At 36.1% G+C, this 21,865-nt stretch overlaps 1 protein-coding gene across 2 annotated transcripts in view; it reads left to right on the plus strand.

The window, feature by feature from the left end:
- LOC128988726 (transmembrane protein 245) overlaps positions 1-19,481 on the plus strand; it is a 46,306-nt gene extending 26,825 nt beyond the window's left edge. For both annotated transcript variants that reach the window (XM_054410316.1, XM_054410317.1), the window contains exons 7-14: positions 2,931-3,059; positions 3,675-3,842; positions 7,346-7,544; positions 10,957-11,141; positions 11,482-11,582; positions 14,812-14,942; positions 18,594-18,768; positions 19,330-19,481. In XM_054410316.1, coding sequence (XP_054266291.1) covers positions 2,931-3,059; positions 3,675-3,842; positions 7,346-7,544; positions 10,957-11,141; positions 11,482-11,582; positions 14,812-14,942; positions 18,594-18,768; positions 19,330-19,462 — 1,221 coding nt within the window. In that variant the 3' untranslated portion in view covers positions 19,463-19,481. The remainder of the gene's footprint in view (positions 1-2,930; positions 3,060-3,674; positions 3,843-7,345; positions 7,545-10,956; positions 11,142-11,481; positions 11,583-14,811; positions 14,943-18,593; positions 18,769-19,329) is intronic.
- The last annotated feature ends 2,384 nt before the right edge of the window (positions 19,482-21,865 follow it).

Here is a 21,865-nt window from a genome sequence, read left to right on the forward strand (position 1 = left end):
CTGTGTAGAGGAGTGGAATTTCTAAATCAGATGGCAGTAGACACCCTAGTTAGTATTTCACGCTCTTTTCAATACATCATCATGTAGCTACAAATAAATAAAAGGTTAAAATACCTGACTGTTGCCTTGTGGTCCAAAGTATTGTCCTATACAGATCCAACGATGGCGCTTGCGCCGATTTTACATAATCCACTAGGACAATACTTGGGACCACAAAGGCGACAATCAGGTATTTTAACCTTTTATTTTTTGTCAATCAGTTGGTCCGGAAACACCACAACAAAATATGAAATGTCGCTACACCTTAGGATTTACTCAGACATTAAGCATGAGAAATCTTTAGTGTATAAAAACAGGATATAATTTTTTTTATTATTGTAATACAACGTTTTGTATATTTAACTATAGAATTTATCTTTTAACTCAGAAAATTGAAGCAATTTATTGTAAATCCCGATATGACAAATATTAAGACATTATCAGATGAAAAGGTCTTTCTTTAACAAATGTTAAATCATAAACATAATAATATAAACATATAATATAAAAGATACAAAATAAAATTTGGATACAAAATGAAATATGTTTTTGACCTATGTTTTATATGAATTTTATGGAGGAACAAAAATTGTACTAATTTTATACAATAAAAATTCTTAGACAAACCTAACAGTGTTTGGTGGAACCATTTTTATTTTGATATTATTCAGCTGAAATAAAAGGATTCAAAATTGCTAAAATAAACATAAAACATTTACGCAATTAGATTCGATTGCAATTTAAATTTATATGATTATGTTAAGCTATTAGTTATATTTTTACTTAGTAATAATTAATTAAAATGTCTCAACAGTTACTTTTTACGATAAACGCATAAATCAGATGGTAGTAGACACCCTAGTTAGTATTTCGCGCTCTTTTCAATACCTCAGCATGTAGCTACAAATAAATAAAAGGTTAAAAAACCTGATTGTTGCCTTGTGCTCCAAAGTATTGTCCTATACGGATCCAACGATGGCGCTCGCGCCGAATTGTACATAATCCACTAGGACAATACTTTGGACCACAAAGGCGACAATCAGGTATTTTAACCTTTTATTTATTTGTCAATCAGTTGGTCTGGAAACACCACAACAAAACATAAAATGTAGCTACACCTTATACTGGGTTTACTCAGACTTTAAGCATGATAAATCTTAGGTGTAAGAAAACAGGTTAAATTTTTTTTTTATTGTTGTAATACAACTTTTTGTATATTTAACTATAGAATTTACCTTTTATCTCGGCAAATTGAAGCATTTTATTGTAAAACCCGATATGACAAATATTAAGAAATTATCAGATGAAATGCCTTTCAACTGTTAAATCATAAACATAATAATATAAACATATAATTTAAAAGATACAAAATGAAATGTGGAAACTTAAATAAATTGACCTATATTAATTATACAATAAAAATTCTTAGACAAACCTAACAGTATTTGTCGGAACCATTTTTATTTTGCAATCAGGCCTATTCGGCTGAAATAAAAGTGTTCAAAAGTGATTAAAAAAAAGTAAAACAGTAACGTTATAAAATTCATTTTCAATTTAAATTTATATAAATAGGCCTATGTTAAGCTATTAATTATATTTTTATTTAGTAATTAATTAAAATTAAAAACAGCAACTTTTTACGATGTTTTGCATGTTTTCGGCAATCAGTAGTAGAAAAATTAAAAAAATAAATATCATGTTGAGGGTAATGAAATTGTTCAGAATTTAATGGCGAATCCGAATATAACATTCTTTTTGCTAACAAAAAAACAATAAACGAGCAAATGAGATAATCCCGACATGATGTCACCTTAACCCTGCCCCCTATCAGGGTTAAGTTGAAGTCCAAAACCATTGTTATTTACGCCCGAGATTATCCAGTTTGCGCTAGACCATGACTCGTGAACCCGACATTTGGGCCGGGGTTTTCTCTAATTGAACCCGTGAAGCCGACTTTTTGCGCTCGGGTTTATCCCTGTCATAATTGGGTGAAGTTTATCTGTCTGCGCCCGAGCGCGGGTAACCTCGTACTCGTGAACCGCCTCATAAAGTTCACACATATTTAACATAAAAGACATTTAATGATAGTAGCCAGCCACATTTGTAAGAGACACACTGATGCAGGTAGCACGGCGGACACGATTGATGTTCCGACGGATATTGTTCCATCGTGTCCGCCGTGCTACCGGCGTCAGTGTGTCCCTTATAAATGTGGCCGGCTACCATCATTAAATTTCTTTTATGTAAAAAATGTAAGAACTTTATGTGTCGACATGTATATCTTAAAACGAAGACTTCTGTTGGATTTATGGACCAACCAATTTGATGACATGGGTTTTAAAATGGGTAATTTCTGGCCCAAAACTAGTCACCCTTGACTATATTAAGGACTGGAGGCGGAATAAAAAGGTACGCAACATATAATATAATCTGTACATCAGTCCTGGTGGCAACAATGTTCAAGAAATAGGCTGTTTAAGATAATTGGATCCTTGCAGTGGTGATTGTCAGGAAAAAGTGTTATCACCTAAACTAAAAGCCTACAGAAACTAGACATTTTTTGCCTCCAATATTTAAAAAAAACATTTTGATTGGCTATGTTGTCCTCTCACAGTTTGTTAGCTATCTATTTTTACCATTTACCTCGATGTTAGGTGTTTCACTTTAATGTTCATTTCAACACAGTTTACAGCATCTTGTGGTAAAATGTATATCAAAGTGAAACTGTGACCATCAAGATAAATGACCATCCATAGTTCAGTTATAACGATCCAGATAAATTACTCTAGTTTATTTCAGTTATGATAGCTTGCTTTCTTAAATTGAGAGAGTATGACTAAAATACTTTTTATAAGTTTCCTGATTATTTCATGGTGATATATTATTTTTAGATGTTCAGTGAAGTCAGAAGCCGCCTCCTTTCAATTCTGAAGGACTCAAGTGATTCTGCAGCTACGGTGATTGTTATTTTAGCTTTGCTTTTTGTTGTGATATTTGGATCTACATTCCTTGTGATACAGGTAGGTTAAACACTCTTGGTAAAAAAAATTCATACTTGTTCAAAATATGCTGAAAAAAACTAAAAATACTATGTTACTTGTGGTATTTAAGTCATGTGTGGAAAATAACACCATTAAATTATGGATTCTGAATTTGAAGTTGACATCCTATGTATATGGATCAGCTGTAGCCAATTTTTTATACTGAACTTAGATGATATTAAACCTCGATAAAACGAACCTCCTTATAATAAATCGATAATAAAAATTTTTCCCCTATACCTTGAAATTCGTCTTATAGAGGTTCGACTGTATTTGACTGAAATTGACATCAAAACACTATTTCAGAGTGTTAAAGTCAAAGTCAAATAAGTTCAAATAAAGTCAAAGGTTATTTGCCTACTGTGCATGGAGTGAATTGCTGAATTTGAGTTGAATTGTTTCAGAATGAGAGTGTCAATTATTAATCGGTGTTCAAACAAATTAAATTGAGGTTACTTTCCCAAGTTTCATATTTCTGTTGAAACCAATGTGCCTATAATAGATCTCGTTGACGATAATAAAAATAGTTAAAAGGTTAAAATATTTCTAAAATACTAAAGTGGTTGTCATATCTAAGTTGGTGATGTTGTGCAGGCGTACACAGAGGGTATGTACATGATGAAGGTGGGAGGCAGTGTGATCAACCAGACAGTTGTACACAACCCAGAGTTGACCCAGCTGCTGCCCGAGGGTTTGGAACAACAACTCAACTCTGTACTCAACAATGCCTACATCTACGGTCGACAGGCAATATCCAAGTTTGTAAGTTCTATTCCTTCATAGTTTTGCAAGCTATTTATTCTTATATATATTTACTCATCAGAGACATCATGCACAATTACCTTCAGGCTAACTGCCAAAAGTTTGTCCAACATTAACCTACCACTGTGTTTCAAATCTAAATGTTTTAATTACATATTGTTTTACTGCCATAATAGAGCTGGGTAGTCAACCACTACATGTTAGTGAATATTTCAATTATGCATGTAATCAAGCTACTTTTTTGTTTTAGGTTTTTTCTGCTATTTTCTGACTTTTGACTTAGATAGAACCTATAAAAATCGCTTATCATAAAATTTTCTTCTCTGCTTATGTAATCCTGATGGAAATTAGGCCACTTCTATCCTGCAGCGTTGGTATTTTGGGTTTCCTTTCCATATCTCTGAGAATGTTTCTCTTATAATATAGCCCCAATCCTGTCCAGTATTTTATGAATCCTCAGTGTCATTTGGCTACAATGTAATCTGTTATTTATGGAATTTGAATGTTACTATGATAGTAAATTGTTATGAATAGGTAGGATTAACTAAGAAATATTGAACTATTTCTTAGTCAATCCTACCTATTATCATTGACTAATGGATAATAGTCAATGATAACTATAACGATAACTAAAGGGTACTAAATGTTTAATTATTTATTTCAATTACTAATACTTTATTTTAATTACAAATACTAATACTTCAAATGATACTGGTTCCAATTTTTAAGCCTAGCCTATTTAAAGTTTCATTAATATAACAATTGGTTAAATACCTACTTCGTAGTAATCCCAATTGCTATGCACTATGAAAAGAAAGTAGATTTATGTTTTATATACATATTTTTATTCTATACCAAATTCTTGTAAGATAGCTTCTTATCAGTGAAAAAATTATGTAAACAAAGTGATATGATAAATAAATAAATTAGGAAACAGTTGGTTGAACACAGCACCTCTCACCTAATTTTTGGAATCACTTGTTCATTCTTGTAACCGGTTATTTTTTCCTTGAGCTTCTTCTTAATGCAGGGTTTGAGGCTTGACCGTTTGGTAGAGCAGCTAGAGGTTTGTTAAAGAGACCTTCATCTTCAGTATGGTTGTTGATCACATGATCATTTGCTCCCTGAAGTTCTTGATCTTGAACTGTAGGCCTTAAAAGGAAGTTTGATATTAATAAAGTAGTCTCGGTCGTCCTTCTCACCGCTTAAATTTGAATCGACCGATCTTATTTGATCAATGTCTCTCCTGTAGGTGGAATTTTCCAGATTCAATATTATAGTGGCACGAGCCCAGTTTTTGTAAAATCCTTTCAAATCTCGACTTTTGTAGCATTCCGTAGATTCTAAAAGAAACAGAGTCTCCTTCTTTAAAGTTCCTCTCATAAGATTGTTGGATAGGCTGGTCATTTGTGCAAGTATTTGAAGAGTTAAGAAGTGTCAAATCAAGCCTTGACCTCAAAGGTCTGCCAATGAAAAGATGAGCAGGTGTTAACCCTGTAGTTGCATGAGGTGTTCTCCTATATGCTATGAGAAATTTGGCAACCGTTTGGTTCAGGGAACCAGGTTCATCTTTCATAGACCTAAGGGATTGTTTTTTAGGTCTGAACATATCTTTCGACCTGCCCATTGGTAGCCAGATGATATGGATCAGAACGTTTATGGCATATTCCATTTAGTTGTAAGAAGTTTTTTTTTTTAATTCTTGATAAGTATATTGTGGACCGTTATCTGAAACCAAGATATGTGGAATGCCAAAATTGCAAACTTCTTAGAACTGAATGGGATATGCCATAAACGTTCTGCTCCATATCATCCGGCTACCAATGGGCAGGTTGAAAGATATGTTCAGACCTTCAGAAAGTTCAGAAAGTTCGCACACAATCTATGGTTTTGTTAGTAGCTGTAGAATTCATTGGAATAACTTCTGGCCATTTACGGTATGCATCCACAATAATTAAAAAGTAGCTGTTTATGAATGGTCCAGCGAAGTCAACGTGAATTCTTATCATAGGTTTTTCAGGAGTAGACCATGGATGCACAGGTAGGCTACTTTGGTTGGATCATTACGATGCTCTTGACATTTTTTGCAATTTCAAACCACTGTTTAAATATCATTGTAAATATTTTTCCACCAGACATAGGAGCGAGCTAAAGCTTTCTGTGCTTCATGAAGTTCTTGAGAGTTTTGTTTCTTAATGATTTTGGTATTACAACTCTATGACCTTTCAATAAGCACCCCATTTTCCCATTTTCATTTTGTATTTTTTCTATTCTGATTCAGTGTCTCTCTGAACTCACTTGAATTGTTTTATGAGCTTTCTTTCGTTAAGAGCTTCATAGATGTCTGACAGTTCCTCATCTTTTTGAGTTTCTTCTGCTATTAGTTTGCTTGAAACAGGAAGGGTTTGGAGTTGTATTTCAAAAACATCAACGTTGTCTATTTATATTATTCATTCTGATAGCCCCTGGACTACGAATAATGACTTATATAGGCTTACCTCCGTCAGTAGTCCAAAATTTTGGACTACTGACGGAGGTAAGCCTATATAAGTTGTCTATTTGGTTAACTTCTTGGCAAATATTTGAAAGTAAATGGGATAAGGCATCTGCATTTTCATCCGAAGATTTGTATTTGATGTTGAAATGAAAAGTTTCAACGAAAACAGCATAATTTTGTAATCTAGTGGCTGCTAGAATTGGTATAGCCCACCTTTTTTGTCACCAAACATGGTGTCAAATAGATCAATAATTTGTGCTTTGTCAATGCTTTGGTGGTTGTCAATGGTTTGTGGTTGGTTAAAAGAGTAAAGTGATGGCCATACAGGAAGTTATAATAGATGTTTACATTACAAGTGTAGTAAGAGCGTTTTTACATCACGCAGGTGAATGTTGTGCAACGAGCAGAAGTGAGTTGCATAATTCACCTAAGTGATGTAAACACGCTCTTGCGTAACGTGTAACGTACAAGATTGTACCTGACCCGACAATATACATGGGGTTACGTACAATATATTTCATTATCTATTTCACTCATCTTCTAACAGTAACGTTCTTTTACAAACAAAAGCTAGGTTAGGAAAATACTTTAAAGCATAACAATAACATTGAAGCGCACAGCTGATTTCTAGTGTTGAACGTCGTTGGCTCCATAGAGGTATATTTTTTAAGTTAAGTCATATGAGAAATAAATAAATTAGGAAACAGTTGGTTGAACACAGCACCAATATTTGCGTCATTTCAACAATTTGGATTACTACAAAGCAGGTATCTATACCAATATTTTTATAAAACAAGACAGACTTGATTTTTGATCAAACTAATGAACAAACTGGCTCCTACCAATAAAACATTTAGCCTAGGTATGTCAAATTTTGGTCTTGCCCAAATGTCTTCAGACATGTATGATCACAATATTTCAAGCAGGCCAAACTAGTGTATTTGTGATTCATTGATGGAACAATTTAGTCAATGCCCAACGGTTTGACACTAGATTTTTCCTGCAGGTCAGAAATATGCTGAGTGAGGTGAGTGAAGAGAAGGCGCTAGAGGTGGAAGATCGAGTGCTGGATCTGTGGGATCGAGTGTACCAAGCGTGGATGATGAGTGCAATAGAGAAGAAGACCACCATTGGCCCCAAGGTCACCTCCTCCGCCGTCTACCAGACGTGGGACAACTTCATAGACATTGTGCACAGGACTCCTGGTCTGTTTGTGGTTCTTACCAACCATTGTTTATTTGCATTTTACCGGTAATTGGTAAATTAATTGAAATCTTGGTCTTTAAACAAGTTTATGAGTACATTGAGGAGTACAGGAGGAGTAACATTGTTTAATGTATCCCGATTTGCCAACTGCGATTTGCCTACTGTTGTAGAAAGGGAATGTCCACTATTGATTCTCTTGATAATCTAATTAGTCAAATTCATGAGTCGTTTGAAAATAAGTTATTTGATCAGGGCACTTGTTGTGACATGAGCAAGGCATTTGACTGTGTGGATTTTAAAATTCTTATCATCAAATTACAAAATTATGGGTTTCCAAGGCCATCTCTACAATTTGTTTGATCTTACCTAAACAACCGTAAACAAATTGTGAGTATTTACGGTAATACGCCACAAGAAAAGAATGTTAAATGGGTGTTCCACAAGGCTCAGTCCTTGGTTCACTTTTATTCCTAATTTATTTTAATGACCTTCCATTGGCAGTAAACAGTAAAACTATTCTTTATTCTGACGACTTTTTTCATGTAAACCTAACGAACTCAAAAATCTTGTCCATGAAACAAAGCTTAACACGTTCAGCGCTGACTACATCAATTGATGTAGTCGCGCCACAAGCGGCCTACATCAATTGATGTAGTTGCGCAACCCCCACTACATTAGTTCAGTATGAGCTCAGCCATTGCTGGGGAACGTTAAAATCGTTGCTAGCCTCTGGCTTAGAATGTGAGCTTTATTTTGGTATTGGTTGGTACTAAAATTTATCTTAAAATCCCGTCTGACAATGCTTTTGTCCCGGTTTCGGCTATTTTCTCTCTTCAAGCCATATTACAAAGCCACTGACTACTGATCCAGGCAGTGCTGCTACCTTTGGGTGTTTTAGGGAACTACGTCCAATCTCGGGCTAGATTTCATTTTTTTGGGGGCTTTTTTTGTTTGTAACGTAGTACAATCGCCGCTGCTCTTTTGTTATTCGTCACATTTAAATATTTTAATGCCAATTGCGTTCGCTGTTACGGTACCGCGCCGGGGCTTCGCCCGGGCCTTGCCGCAATTGGCGAGCGCTTGTTGGAGTGCCTGCCGCACTGAACGTGTTAATGCATCAAATTGGTTTGAAAACTAATGGCTTTTTGCTAAATGAAGAAAAAACCCAAAACATGATTTTTACACTTAAACAGATTCCCACTAACTGTGATCTAAATAATACCACAGCTGTAACATTTTTGGGCCTTCATATTGATAATCAACTCACATGTAATGCTCATATAGGTTATTTATCTTCAAGATTATCTCGAGTGGTATATCTTTTAAATCGTCTTGTAAATCAGATTCCTAAGAAATGTGTAAGGACAGCTTATTTTGCATACTTCCAGTACTTAAGAAATATGGATTGGTGCTTTGAGGGTGTTAGTGGTATAACAAAAGAAATTTTGACTCTCCAAAAAAGGGCTGTAAGAGCAGTGGCGGCACTTCCATAAGGGCCAAGTGGGCCGGGCCCACCCAAAATAAACACCAAAGTATATTTTAATTTTTAAATTCTTAATAGGTTATTTGATTGAAATTATTCAATAAACTGCAATGTAAATTAATTTTGAACTTTCAACGGGTCATAACTTTTGTTGAAATACAATGCAATTATCTCGTAACACATTGGAGGGCTACGGATTTCGGGCCCTTCTAGCCACCATAAGAACGTAATGGACAAGGCAACGCCAGCCGGCGGCGCTTGACTATCAGGGAACAATGCATTGGTATATAAAGCAGAAGGGCTGATTTGAGCTGGCCCACGTTGATTCTCAATATTATCGCTGGGAGTGCTGAGGGCTAGTGTAGCTTTGTTTACATCCCGATTCCCGCCGCTCGTGTATGTTCATGTTGTACACCAACCGGCAAATGGGTTGTAGTTGTATGAAATATTTTATGAACTAATAAGTTAACACTGTTAGTTAGTTTCGAGATATTATTACAGATTTATTAGAGTAGCCATACTCAAATAAATCTCTTTTGTCGGTTTTAGTGATCATTTAAATTTAAAGGCGTATGGTTTTTGTTTGATGGTGTGGTGATGTTATTTTGAAGTGGGTGTTCGTGGTTCAAATGGGGTTAGGCCTACTTCAACGGTACTGCAATCCTCTGAATTGTGAGTTATTATTAAAAAATGTAGGGCCCTTGGACCCCCCCCCCCCCCCTCAAAGGGGGTTTTCCATAGCCCCCAGACGGCCCGGAATGATCCCACCACAGGCCCGCTCTACTGTTCAGCTAAAGTGCCGCCACTGTGTAAGAGCTATGACTGGGATGCACCCTGAGCATTTCAAAACGCTTTTTATAGATCTGCAAATTCAGACTGTTGTAAATTTGTTAATTTATGATCTGATTCTTTATATATTAAAATCCCCTGAATATCTTCAATTTAATAATCAAAGTCACGACACTCGTCTTAAAAATACCGCGTTGTTAGAATCCCATCGCCTTAGTAAAACTAGTAATTGCCTCATAACTTTATCAATTGAAGTATATTATAAGTCAGTAAAAAATAATATAAATATTCATTCAATTAACAAATTTTAGACTTTTATTTTATAATTACCTGCTTCAAAACCCTTGTTATAGTCTGGATGAATATTTTAAACTGGGAGAAATTTTCCTTTAGTTTAGTTTTCATTTCGGTACAGTCAATGTGAATAGTATGTGTTGTAAATATTTAGTCTATAAGAATATTTTGTTATGCTAAGACTTGGTCTGAAAACTGTAAATCCTGACTTTGTCAATTATAATTAAGGAGACAAAGGACAGGATAAGCAGGCTTACCATAAAAATTGTTGGCATTCCACTTCTCTAAAGTAACACAAAAGAAACACTGAATATTCGAAGCCACTGGCCCCTTTCTCAACATTGAGAGTGACATTAGATTCTGAAAGTCTTTCACTGGTAAAGGAAGCAGTTTTGCCAACACAATGAATTTGCAAATGAATACAGTAATTGATTATTATTTACACAAGAGTCCAAGCCTGCTTTAGGTATGGAAAGGGAAAAGAAAGTTTTTATCTGAGATTGTGGTTTGGGGGCTCCCTGGATTTGGTAAACCATTGATATGAAAGTTCCCATCTCCTTAGTTGTGATGGGTTACAGGTGGGAGGGAATGATCTTATTATTTTTTAATTAAAACAGCTGTTTAAATCTTGTATATTGTGGCTGGCACCATCAATAGGCACTGGTTTTTCTGGGTGGTTGTTTTTTATGTCTGTCCCATGATTGTTAATTCTTGTTCTAAAGCTGGTGGTGGTAAATCCAATATATTGAGATGGACAATGGTTGTACTGAAGTTGATATACAGTACAACATTTTTCGTGGATGTATTTTAGTCAGTATATTTCCATTGTTGTTTCTGTGCTGCAGAGCTAGTAAGCATGAGAGCTGTGACTGATTGGGCCCAGAACAACATGGTGATGCTCACATCAGGACTAGAGAGCGTGTGGGAACTTATCAGAGGTAACGCCAGTCTTGTTCTCAGTGCTTTCCTTACGGTCTTCACTGTTGTTTTCACTCACAGCTTTGCAGTGTTGAACTTCTGTATCAGTATGGTAAGTAGTAGCATAGATGAAACATACTCCCTTAGTAGAACTCTCATCCTTATGGATCAGCTGAAGACAATTTAATTTTAGTTCCGTCCGCCATCCGGTGCAACAAAAACACCTAACAAGTTTGGGCTTACCTAAAACACATAGCCATGAAGTATGAAACAGATTTTGTAGTGTTCTCTTGGGATATGATTTCTATTTCTACCCTTATGCACCTATTTTTTCGCAATGAGGAATCACAAGATTAACTCAAACTAACTAATACTTAGCCGTTTAGTATGTTGTCAAATATCCTAAAAGTCCAGATTGTTTTAATTTCAATGGGTTTGTTTTTCTATCACAGATTGTCTTCCTGACGGCTCTCTTCTATTTGCTCAGTTCTAGTCGTCAGCTGTACAAGCCAGTCGAGCTCATCACTGCTATCAGTCCCGTCTTTGGAAAAAGGTAGGTTTTATTGTAAAAAGCCTGTGTGATAATGCAAAGTTAAATGTAAATGTAAAACTAATAATACTTATAAACAACCAACTATAGAATTATCTCAATATTAATTAATTGTGGAAATAGTTTAGACAATGATTACTAACTAATCAATCATTCAATAATCAAGCAATCCATTTGGCTAATAGGTACACAAAATAGGCCGCTAAACGTTGAACTGATCTTTTTATCCTATAATAAGACATCTTCACTTTGTGTCAGTTAAAGCCTTAAACGCACACATGCCTTCATTGTGTAATGTTAATTAGTTTTGGACTGTATTTTAACAGTTAAAACTAAAAGAGTAACCACGGAAGATTTTATCTGTATTGTTGATCCTGTGATCAATTCTCAGTAAGAGTAAGACCTAAAAATTTACTAGTTGTGTAACTTAAATTTCTATGATCCAAAGAAGAGGTCTGCGAGCGTGAGATTTTCAATCGAGCCGAGCTTTTGAAAAAAAGCTTTAAAAAATAATTTTATTAGTAAATTTCACCTTATTTTTTTTTTTTAAAGGCAATTTTTTCAATAAAACGGTATATGAGTAAAAAAATTTAGTATTGAGTTGATGATAAGAGTTATTTCAACTCAATAATGAAACAGAAATTTATTATAAAAAATTAATAAAAAAAATAAAATTAAAAATAATTATAAATTCTAATTAAACAATAATTAATTACAAAAAAATTATTATAAAAAATGTATAAAAAGAAATTTATTTATAAAACAGATAACTTAATACAATTACATGTATCATAAGTTAAAATCATCAATATGCAATAAGGTATTTTAAAATAATCACTTGGAATGAAGTGCTGCCTTAAGTTTGAAGGTTTTGGGTACTAGGGCTATCCTCGTCACTCATTACATTTATAAGAATAATATAAGTCACTCATCTCTGACAGACTAAAAATATCAAACAAAAACGTAGTAGGCCTATTATTTTGAAGTCAATTTGCCGCGATCGCGCATGAAGATGACGTTTCCGTGACCATGGGAGACGATGATGATACCCAAACTGCCGTGGGATTTGTTAGTGATTTTGCCGCGATCGCGCATGACGTTTCCGTGACCGCAGGAGACGACGATGACGTTTCCGTGACCACGGGAGACGACAATGACGTTTCTGTGACAGCGGGAGATGACGATGACGTTTCTGTGACCGTGGGAGACGACGATGACGTTTCCGTGACCACGGGAGACGACAATGACGTTTCTGTGACAGCGGGAGACGACGATGACGTTTCGGTGACCGTGGGAGACGACGATGACGTTTCCGTGACCACAGGAGACGACAATGACGTTTCTGTGACAGCGGGAGACGACGATGACGTTTCGGTAACTGTGGGAGACGACGATGACGTTTCCGTGACCACGGGAGACGACAATGACGTTTCCGTGACAGTGGGAGACGACGATGACGTTTCGGTGACCGTGGGAGACGACGATGACGTTTCGGTGACTGTGGGAGACGACGATGACGTTTCCGTGACCGCAGGAAACAGTGATGATGTCCAAAAAATATTGCTTGACGAGGATAACCGTGGGAAATTATTTTAATTAAGCTACGATCGAGAAAGATGATGATAACTTTACTGTGATCGCGGGAGACGATTATAACGTTTCCGTTAACGCTGAACAATATCAGGATTTTGTCACGACCACAAAAGACAGTGGTGATGTTTCTGTTACTGAGTGAGATATTCAGGATTTTTAAGTGATCGCAGAAAACGATGATAGTGTCTCTACGACTGTGTTAGATGATCACGATATAACCTCGAGTTTGGCTTGACCAAAAATTTAAAAATAGCACACTTCTAGGAAGTATTATTTTTATATGTTTTGCATTATCTTCATTTATCTTTATCGTGGTATTTATTTAATGTAGGGATGGTCAAGTCTCGAAATTTCGGGAAATTTTCAATCTCGTTACATGAGACAAGATTTCTTTTTGGGCAAGATTTTTATCGAGACGAGAATAGAAAAAAAAAATTAAAAATGCCTGCAGAAAGTCAATGCAATACCCGAAATACAGGAGCGTGTTGTAGTTGCGTTTCCTTTGCGAAGGCGTTCTTATTTATTCAAATAAAATAAAATCAATTAATTCAATTAATTAATTAATTCTCTCTCTCTCTTGTCTCTTCTCCCTCTAGTTGTTCTGCTCATTCATTCGGTGTCTATTTTTGGATACTTACTTGGATACTTGTGTCAGCTTTGTTTTCCCATCAAACAGATGTTTTGTAGGGCTGACGAGTGACGTTGCCATATTTAACATTACACTATTATGGTGAATGTCAGCAAAATGATCTTAAAATGGCTATAGCTCTTAATTCGTAAACAAAATTCAATAGTTGACTAATTTAAATAATGTTTGTGTAAACTCGTTAGAACATGTGTAGTTAATTTTGGGAAAGTAAATATTTCGTTTTTGTCACCACAGTAGTTGTAAAAGTACACAAAAATTATCGTCCATCTGGCAACACTTCAGTAGTGGCCCTGATCTTTCTGACAAGGCCCAAGGCCCAATGAGATTGCGTTATTCCGATGCATCGATGTTCCTTGCAGTAACTTATCGGCTTCTAAAAATAACACCAATACTTAACCGATTAAAGTTAAATAATACCATGCAATAATAATCATTCATTTTTATTTGTTGTATTAAAATATTTTGGTATAAAATATTTTGATGGCAATTCAAACTAAATCTAATACTGTACTTTATAATATCTCCAATCTACTAATCACAAGACTCCCTTATTGACTATCGACTACTGTAACTCGATAGATTCATTCAATACTTTTATATTGTTGACTGTTGTATGAAAGTAGTAGTAGTAGTCTTGCTAGCTCTGCCGAATGACGATATGTGTGGTTGTTTGTTGAACGTAAAGTTTACGCTGGGCTGGACTAGCTATATTAAGTTGGATACCTAGTTGTTTTTTGTAGGAAAGAGGACTAAATAAGGCACCAACACAAAAGAAAACATCATTTATTAAATAAAGGCGTAGAAAATCATGTCTTCTGAGATCGCGACTGTAAAAGCTCGGCTCGAGCTCGATTTTCCGACTTTAGGCTCTATCTCTCTAGCTTGTAGCGAGCCGCTCGCATACCTCTACTCAAAGGCAATTCAGTATGTAGCATAATAACAAATTATATGCAGACTCTGTATTAAAACATGATCTATTTTTCTGTCCAGACTGGCTTTTGCTATGGAGAATGCAGTCAATGAGGTACTGACTGCTTCATTCAAACTGGCTGTTTTCTACGGAATGTGGACGTGGCTGATCCATAACCTGTTTCAAATGAACATCGTCTATATTCCTTCAGGTTGGTCACAAAAAATACTCATGATTATACAACAACAACAAAAAAAACAAGTTAGACCCTATAAAATTAAAATTTGTATTGCTTCTTTTTGTTAAATTAGGTTTCCAAATAAGTACAGCCCAGTTAAAATCTGTTCAACAACAGGCAAGTTATATTTTTAAATAGTTAGTGTAAAATATTTGTAATGTATTTCCCCACACTCTTACTTATGAAGGTGATCGTTTAAGTGAATCCATAAAAACAAAAACCCTACTGTATTCTAAAAGAGAAATTGTAATAATCATTGTTTGCTATGTTTAAGCATCAAATTATCTACGTAAAATACGAGCACTATCCAGAAAGTAGTATATAGACAAAATGAAAAAATAATTTTATTATATACATTTTTTAGGCTATTTTTGTACATAATCAACATTTAAATCAAGGCATTTATCATAGCGTCGTAGAAGCTTTTCAATGTCCTCTTTAAAGAAATCTGCCGCATGTTAGTTAAACCATTGGTTTACACCGGCATGGAGTTCAGCGTAGCGTTGCGTAGCAAGCCACGTCTTCATCACTGGGAATAGATGGTAGTCACTCAGCGCTAAATATGGACTATACGGCTGATGATTGTAAGCTTCCCATCCAAAACCATCCAATAACTCTCAGGTACGATTGGCCGTGTGAGGACGGATTGTCATGAAAAAACAACACTTTTTTGCTAAATTTTCCACGACGCTTGTTTTGGATCGCATGTCTAAATTTTCGGTAGGGGTGTGCGGGTCCCCGATTTTTTCGGGTCGGGTCGGGCTAGTGGAAGGCATGTGAGACCGGGTCGGGTCAGAGATTTGTTCGGGCCAAGATCGGGTCAAATCAAATCAAATCAAATCAAAATATCCTTTATTCATTTAAGTACAATTGTACAGGAATAGAGCCAGATCTTACAAAATAAAATGTTTTACATTTAAGAACTAATAATAAGACAGAATATTTATTTTATTTGTTCTCCCAAAACTCTTCAAGAGAATAAGGGGCAATTTTAATCAAATACTGTTTCAGACAATTTTTAAACTTTTTTGTATCATTTTCAGTTAGAAGTATTTTTGGAAGATGGGACATAAATTTATTTCCTGTGAATTTTGTTTTCTTTTTATAAAATTCTAGATTGTGTCTATCAATTTGAGATTGAGAACGAGTGTTATAATTATGACTAATTTTGTTTGATACCTGAGTTTTTGTAATATTTTTTGCATAAATAATAGTTTCCAAGATATATAGTCCATGAACAGTTAGTATTCCAAGATCGGTAAAAATATGTTTTACCGAATCTTTCCTTTTCAAATTAAACATTGCCCTAATTGCCCTTTTCTGGTACGATAAAATCCGTTTTAAGTTTTTTGATGTAGTTGCTCCATATATACTGATTCCATAAGCTAAATTAGAATGAACTAAGGCATAATATATTGATATTAATGTTTTTAAGCTGCAAACTTTATACATTTGTCTTAAAGCAGATACTCCTGACGACATTTTTTTGATAACATGATCAACATGTTTGTCCCAGGCTAGATTTTTATCAATTATTAAACCAAGAAATTTTGTATGTTCTACCTGTTGTAATTTATAATCTTCTAAGATTATGTCTGGATTTAATTTGTTTTTGTTTTGTTTTGTAGATAATGATACAAAATTAGATTTTTCAGGGTTTAAAAGAAGGTTTTTGCTATCTAAGAATTTTTTTATGATGGAGAGACTGACCAATGATGATGCCTCAATACTTTCTTTTGAATTTCCACAAATGGTAATATTAGTATCGTCAGCATACAAACAGGCCGCCCCGCCCACAGGCATCAAGTCCGGCAGACCCCTCAAGTATATTAGGAACAAGAGGGGCCCCAACACTGACCCCTGCGGAACTCCATGGCGGACCCTCCGCATCTGTGAATTAAACTTTTGGATGTAATTATATTTACTTGAGAAATCTGATTTATAATGTTCTATCTCAACATATTGTTGCCAAAGAAATAGGTAGGATCTAAACCAATTTAATTGGGTCGGGTCAAAAAAGAATAATAATTTATTTTCAAAGAAACACCGTTAAATTATATCTATATAGATTGCAGAGGAATTAAAATATTCAAGTGGTAATTAAATATTAAGTTTGCTCACGTTTAAGAATAAAAGACAACAGAATAATTCATAATTTATATTGATCGGTCAAGTAATAGTGTTAGTTTAGCTGTTGTAAACTACTTGAACTATAGGTTTGAACAAATTTTCGTCATAAAAAATGTATTTTAATTCTCATATAAATATTGTTATGATAGGGGACCCATGTGGCTGAGTGTGTCACACTATCGCGGGCCCAAGTGCCGGTAAAATTTACCAAAAATCCCGGTCAAGGCTCACGGGCCCCCTAGCTCGCGGGCCCCCCTGCACCACTGCTTTTTTTATCCTTGATTGGGCTGTTTTGAAGGAAATTTAGTTAGTTTTCTCAATATTTTAAGTGGAGGTAATAATATTTCCTATTTCAGTGAATGATAAAATTTCTAATAATTGTTCTAAATTATTACCCGACACTTTAAGATTTGAATCAGAATATAGGCAAAGGTTTGTGTTATCTGAGTATGATAATGATTAGAAATATCTTTCAAATAACAAATAAACAAGAGTGGTCCCAGCTCAGATCCCTGAAGCACACCAAATTTTACTGGTTTCAATTCTGATTTATTATTTATAATTTTATTGTTTTTGGCCAATTGAGTAATCTGAACAAACTGATATCTATTATTTAGGTATGAACTAAACCAATTTAAGGAATGAGGATCCAAGCCAAGTAATTTTAATTTGGCAAGAAGAATTTCATGATCCTCAGTGTCAAAAGCCTTTGACAGGTCCATGAAGATTCCAACACATGGTTCACCAGCATCTATTGAGTCTATCACTGATTCTATAAAAGAAACACTAGCAGTTGTCATTGATTTTCCGCTAAAACCTATGTTGGGAGCTATCCACGAGATGGTGTTCTTCAAGAAAATGTGTTAGTTGTATGTAAACTGCCTTTTCATAAATTTTAGATAAAGTTGGTAATAGAGATAGCAGAGATAGAGACAGATCCAGGGATATGACACTCTCCTAAAGATCACATTGAATTTGCTTTTATCCAGCCCTTTCTTGTATCCTTGACCCTTATCAGCGTCATAAAAATATGCAAATATGATTGACTTACTATAGAGATCAGTGAATAAACTTTACTTTTAATTCCTTTGAACAATGAATTTTCTACATGTTATTGTGGTTCTAATAATAAGAGTTTTGGGTGGGACTGCTAAATGATAAACAAATGTACCTAGTTAAATTCAGCCACTGCTCAGACGTAAATTGAGGATCGCTCTCAAATATACATAAATGTTAACTAACGTAAACTGGAAGCATAACTTATTGTAAACTGTAGAATCTTCCATAACACATAAACTATCACAGTAACAAAAATATGGGTGAAAATATAGTTTTAGGCAATAGCATATACTCTGTGAGTGGCTCATTCAAGTATGTTCTGTAAAAAAAGGTTACTGCTGGTTCATATAGTTGGGCATGGCTACGTCTGTGTTCAAAAGTTAGTACTACTATTGCTGACTCCTACTATTGCTACAGCTGTGATTTCTTCTACAGTTTTGGCAGCCATGTTGGCAGTAGTTCCTGCACTGGGTACGTACTGGGCCTGTCTGCCGGCAGTGTTGGACTTGTGGCTGGCACAAGGCAAGAAGTTCCATGCAATCACACTCGCTGTCTGCCAGTTCTTGCCTACACTGTTCGTAGACGCAACCATCTACACTGAGATAAATGAGTAAGACTCGACAGACACTAATGTCCACCATTTTGGACATCTAGAAAACTCTCTCTTCCTTAGTTGAAAATGCTGTCAGTGACAATGAAATATTCTAATGTTTTGTGTATATAGTGTAAAGTTTTGTTTTGTGTTTCCTGTGCCAGTTTGGACTCTTTCCCATTCAGGTAAGCCTGCTATCCTCTCAAAAAATCCTAAAAAATCTAGGCCCTTGTGCTCTATGCTACACCCTTATTATAGTATAATGGTTGAAACTGAAAAACAGGCTGCCCAATCAACTGTAAAACCCTAATACCGTGATTTATGATAAATAATAAATTAATAACCAATTAATTTGTGAAAAAAACCTGGATTGATCTGTAAATTTTCCAGTTAACCCTAGGACTGACAATATGACAATTTACGTCATATGTCACCCCTATCTGACAGGACTGTCAGTTGCTGGAGGGTTGTTCTGTATGGGTATGGAGGGAGCTATTATCGGACCACTGATCCTGTGTTGCCTCTATGTCGTTGTGATCAAGTCCAGTGCCATCATGTAATTATATATTGTTGTTATAGAGGTCACCCCTATCTGACAGGACTGTCAGTTGCTGGAGGGTTGTTCTGTATGGGTATGGAGGGAGCCATTATCCGACCACTGATCCTGTGTTGCCTCTATGTCGTTGTGATCAAGTCCAGTGCCATCATGTAACGTATATATTTGTTGTTATAGAGGTCACCCCTATCTGACAGGACTGTCAGTTGCTGGAGGGTTGTTCTGTATGGGTATGGAGGGAGCTATTATCGGACCACTGATCCTGTGTTGCCTCTATGTCGTTGTGATCATGTCCAGTGCCATCATGTAACGTATATATTTGTTGTTATAGAGGTCACCCCTATCTGACAGGACTGTCAGTTGCTGGAGGGTTGTTCTGTATGGGTATGGAGGGAGCTATTATCGGACCACTGATCCTGTCTTGCCTCTATGTCGTTGTGATCAAGTCCAGTGCCATCATGTAACGTATATATTTGTTGTTATAGAAGTCACCCCTATCTGACAGGACTGTCAGTTGCTGGAGGGTTGTTCTGTATGGGTATGGAGGGAGCTATTATCGGACCACTGATCCTGTGTTGCCTCTATGTCGTTGTGAGCATGTCCAGTGCCATCATGTAACGTATATATTTGTTGTTATAGAGGTCACCCCTATCTGACAGGACTGTCAGTTGCTGGAGGGTTGTTCTGTATGGGTATGGAGGGAGCTATTATCGGACCACTGATCCTGTGTTGCCTCTATGTCATTGTGAGAATGTCCAGTGCCATCATGTAACATATATATTGTTGTTATAGAGGTCACCCCTATCTGACAGGACTGTCAGTTGCTGGAGGGTTGTTCTGTATGGGTATGGAGGGAGCTATTATCGGACCACTGATCCTGTGTTGCCTCTATGTCATTGTGAGAATGTCCAGTGCCATCATGTAACATATATATTGTTGTTATAGAGGTCACCCCTATCTGACAGGACTGTCAGTTGCTGGAGGGTTGTTCTGTATGGGTATGGAGGGAGCTATTATCGGACCACTGATCCTGTGTTGCCTCTATGTCGTTGTGATCAAGTCCAGTGCCATCATGTAACGTATATATTTGTTGTTATAGAGGTCACCCCTATCTGACAGGACTGTCAGTTGCTGGAGGGTTGTTCTGTATGGGTATGGAGGGAGCTATTATCGGACCACTGATCCTGTGTTGCCTCTATGTTGTTGTGAGCATGTCCAGTGCCATCATGTAACGTATATATTTGTTGTTATAGAGGTCACCCCTATCTGACAGGACTGTCAGTTGCTGGAGGGTTGTTCTGTATGGGTATGGAGGGAGCTATTATCGGACCACTGATCCTGTGTTGCCTCTATGTCATTGTGAGAATGTCCAGTGCCATCATGTAACATATATATTGTTGTTATAGAGGTCACCCCTATCTGACAGGACTGTCAGTTGCTGGAGGGTTGTTCTGTATGGGTATGGAGGGAGCTATTATCGGACCACTGATCCTGTGTTGCCTCTATGTCATTGTGAGAATGTCCAGTGCCATCATGTAACATATATATTGTTGTTATAGAGGTCACCCCTATCTGACAGGACTGTCAGTTGCTGGAGGGTTGTTCTGTATGGGTATGGAGGGAGCTATTATCGGACCACTGATCCTGTGTTGCCTCTATGTCGTTGTGAGCATGTCCAGTGCCATCATGTAACGTATATATTGTTGTTATAGAGGTCACCCCTATCTGACAGGACTGTCAGTTGCTGGAGGGTTGTTCTGTATGGGTATGGTGGGAGCTATTATCGGACCACTGATCCTGTGTTGCCTCTATGTCGTTGTGAGCATGTCCAGTGCCATCATGTAACTTATATATTGTTGTTATAGAGGTCACCCCTATCTGACAGGACTGTCAGTTGCTGGAGGGTTGTTCTGTATGGGTATGGAGGGAGCTATTATCGGACCACTGATCCTGTGTTGCCTCTATGTCGTTGTGAGCATGTCCAGTGCCATCATGCAAGATGCCACAACACCATCAGCCACCACTCCACCTTTAGCATCGCCTCGCAGGTCTTTAATCTAGTCATATTTTGTCACGTTTTATTTTTGTACTTTTATACCTTCCATTTTAACTGCTGAAATACTTGTAGTAATAGCCTTAAGAAGTTAGAATTTTTATTGGTGCAACAGTGCAAATATTTTTAAGTTTGTCTTTTAATTTATAACTATGTTCTCACAACATTGTTTCAACAATGTCCTAAAAATCAAGTTTCATGGAAATTGAAAACCAATTGATTTCATACAATACAACCTTTAAAACCTACCCATAAGTCTCAAAAATTGAAACTCAATTGTCTTCTGTCTCCTTTTGTTAATTTGCTCTAATACAGTTATGTGCCTTGAATCTAAATTGCAGTTAAAATCACATTTGAAACGACATTGAAACGGGAAAGCATACAAGTTTTGAAAACAAAGTTGAGACCCAAAAATATATATAAAAGTTGTATTTTGAATGGAATCATGAATTTTTCTTGATGTATATTTTGTGTAAGTTAAGTGTTGTACGTTTTTAATATAATTG

Source organism: Macrosteles quadrilineatus, unplaced genomic scaffold (genome assembly GCF_028750875.1).
Source record: "Macrosteles quadrilineatus isolate MER2022 unplaced genomic scaffold, UCM_ALF_1.0 Scaffold_3__2_contigs__length_128488019, whole genome shotgun sequence".
NCBI classification, from domain to species: domain Eukaryota; kingdom Metazoa; phylum Arthropoda; class Insecta; order Hemiptera; family Cicadellidae; genus Macrosteles; species Macrosteles quadrilineatus.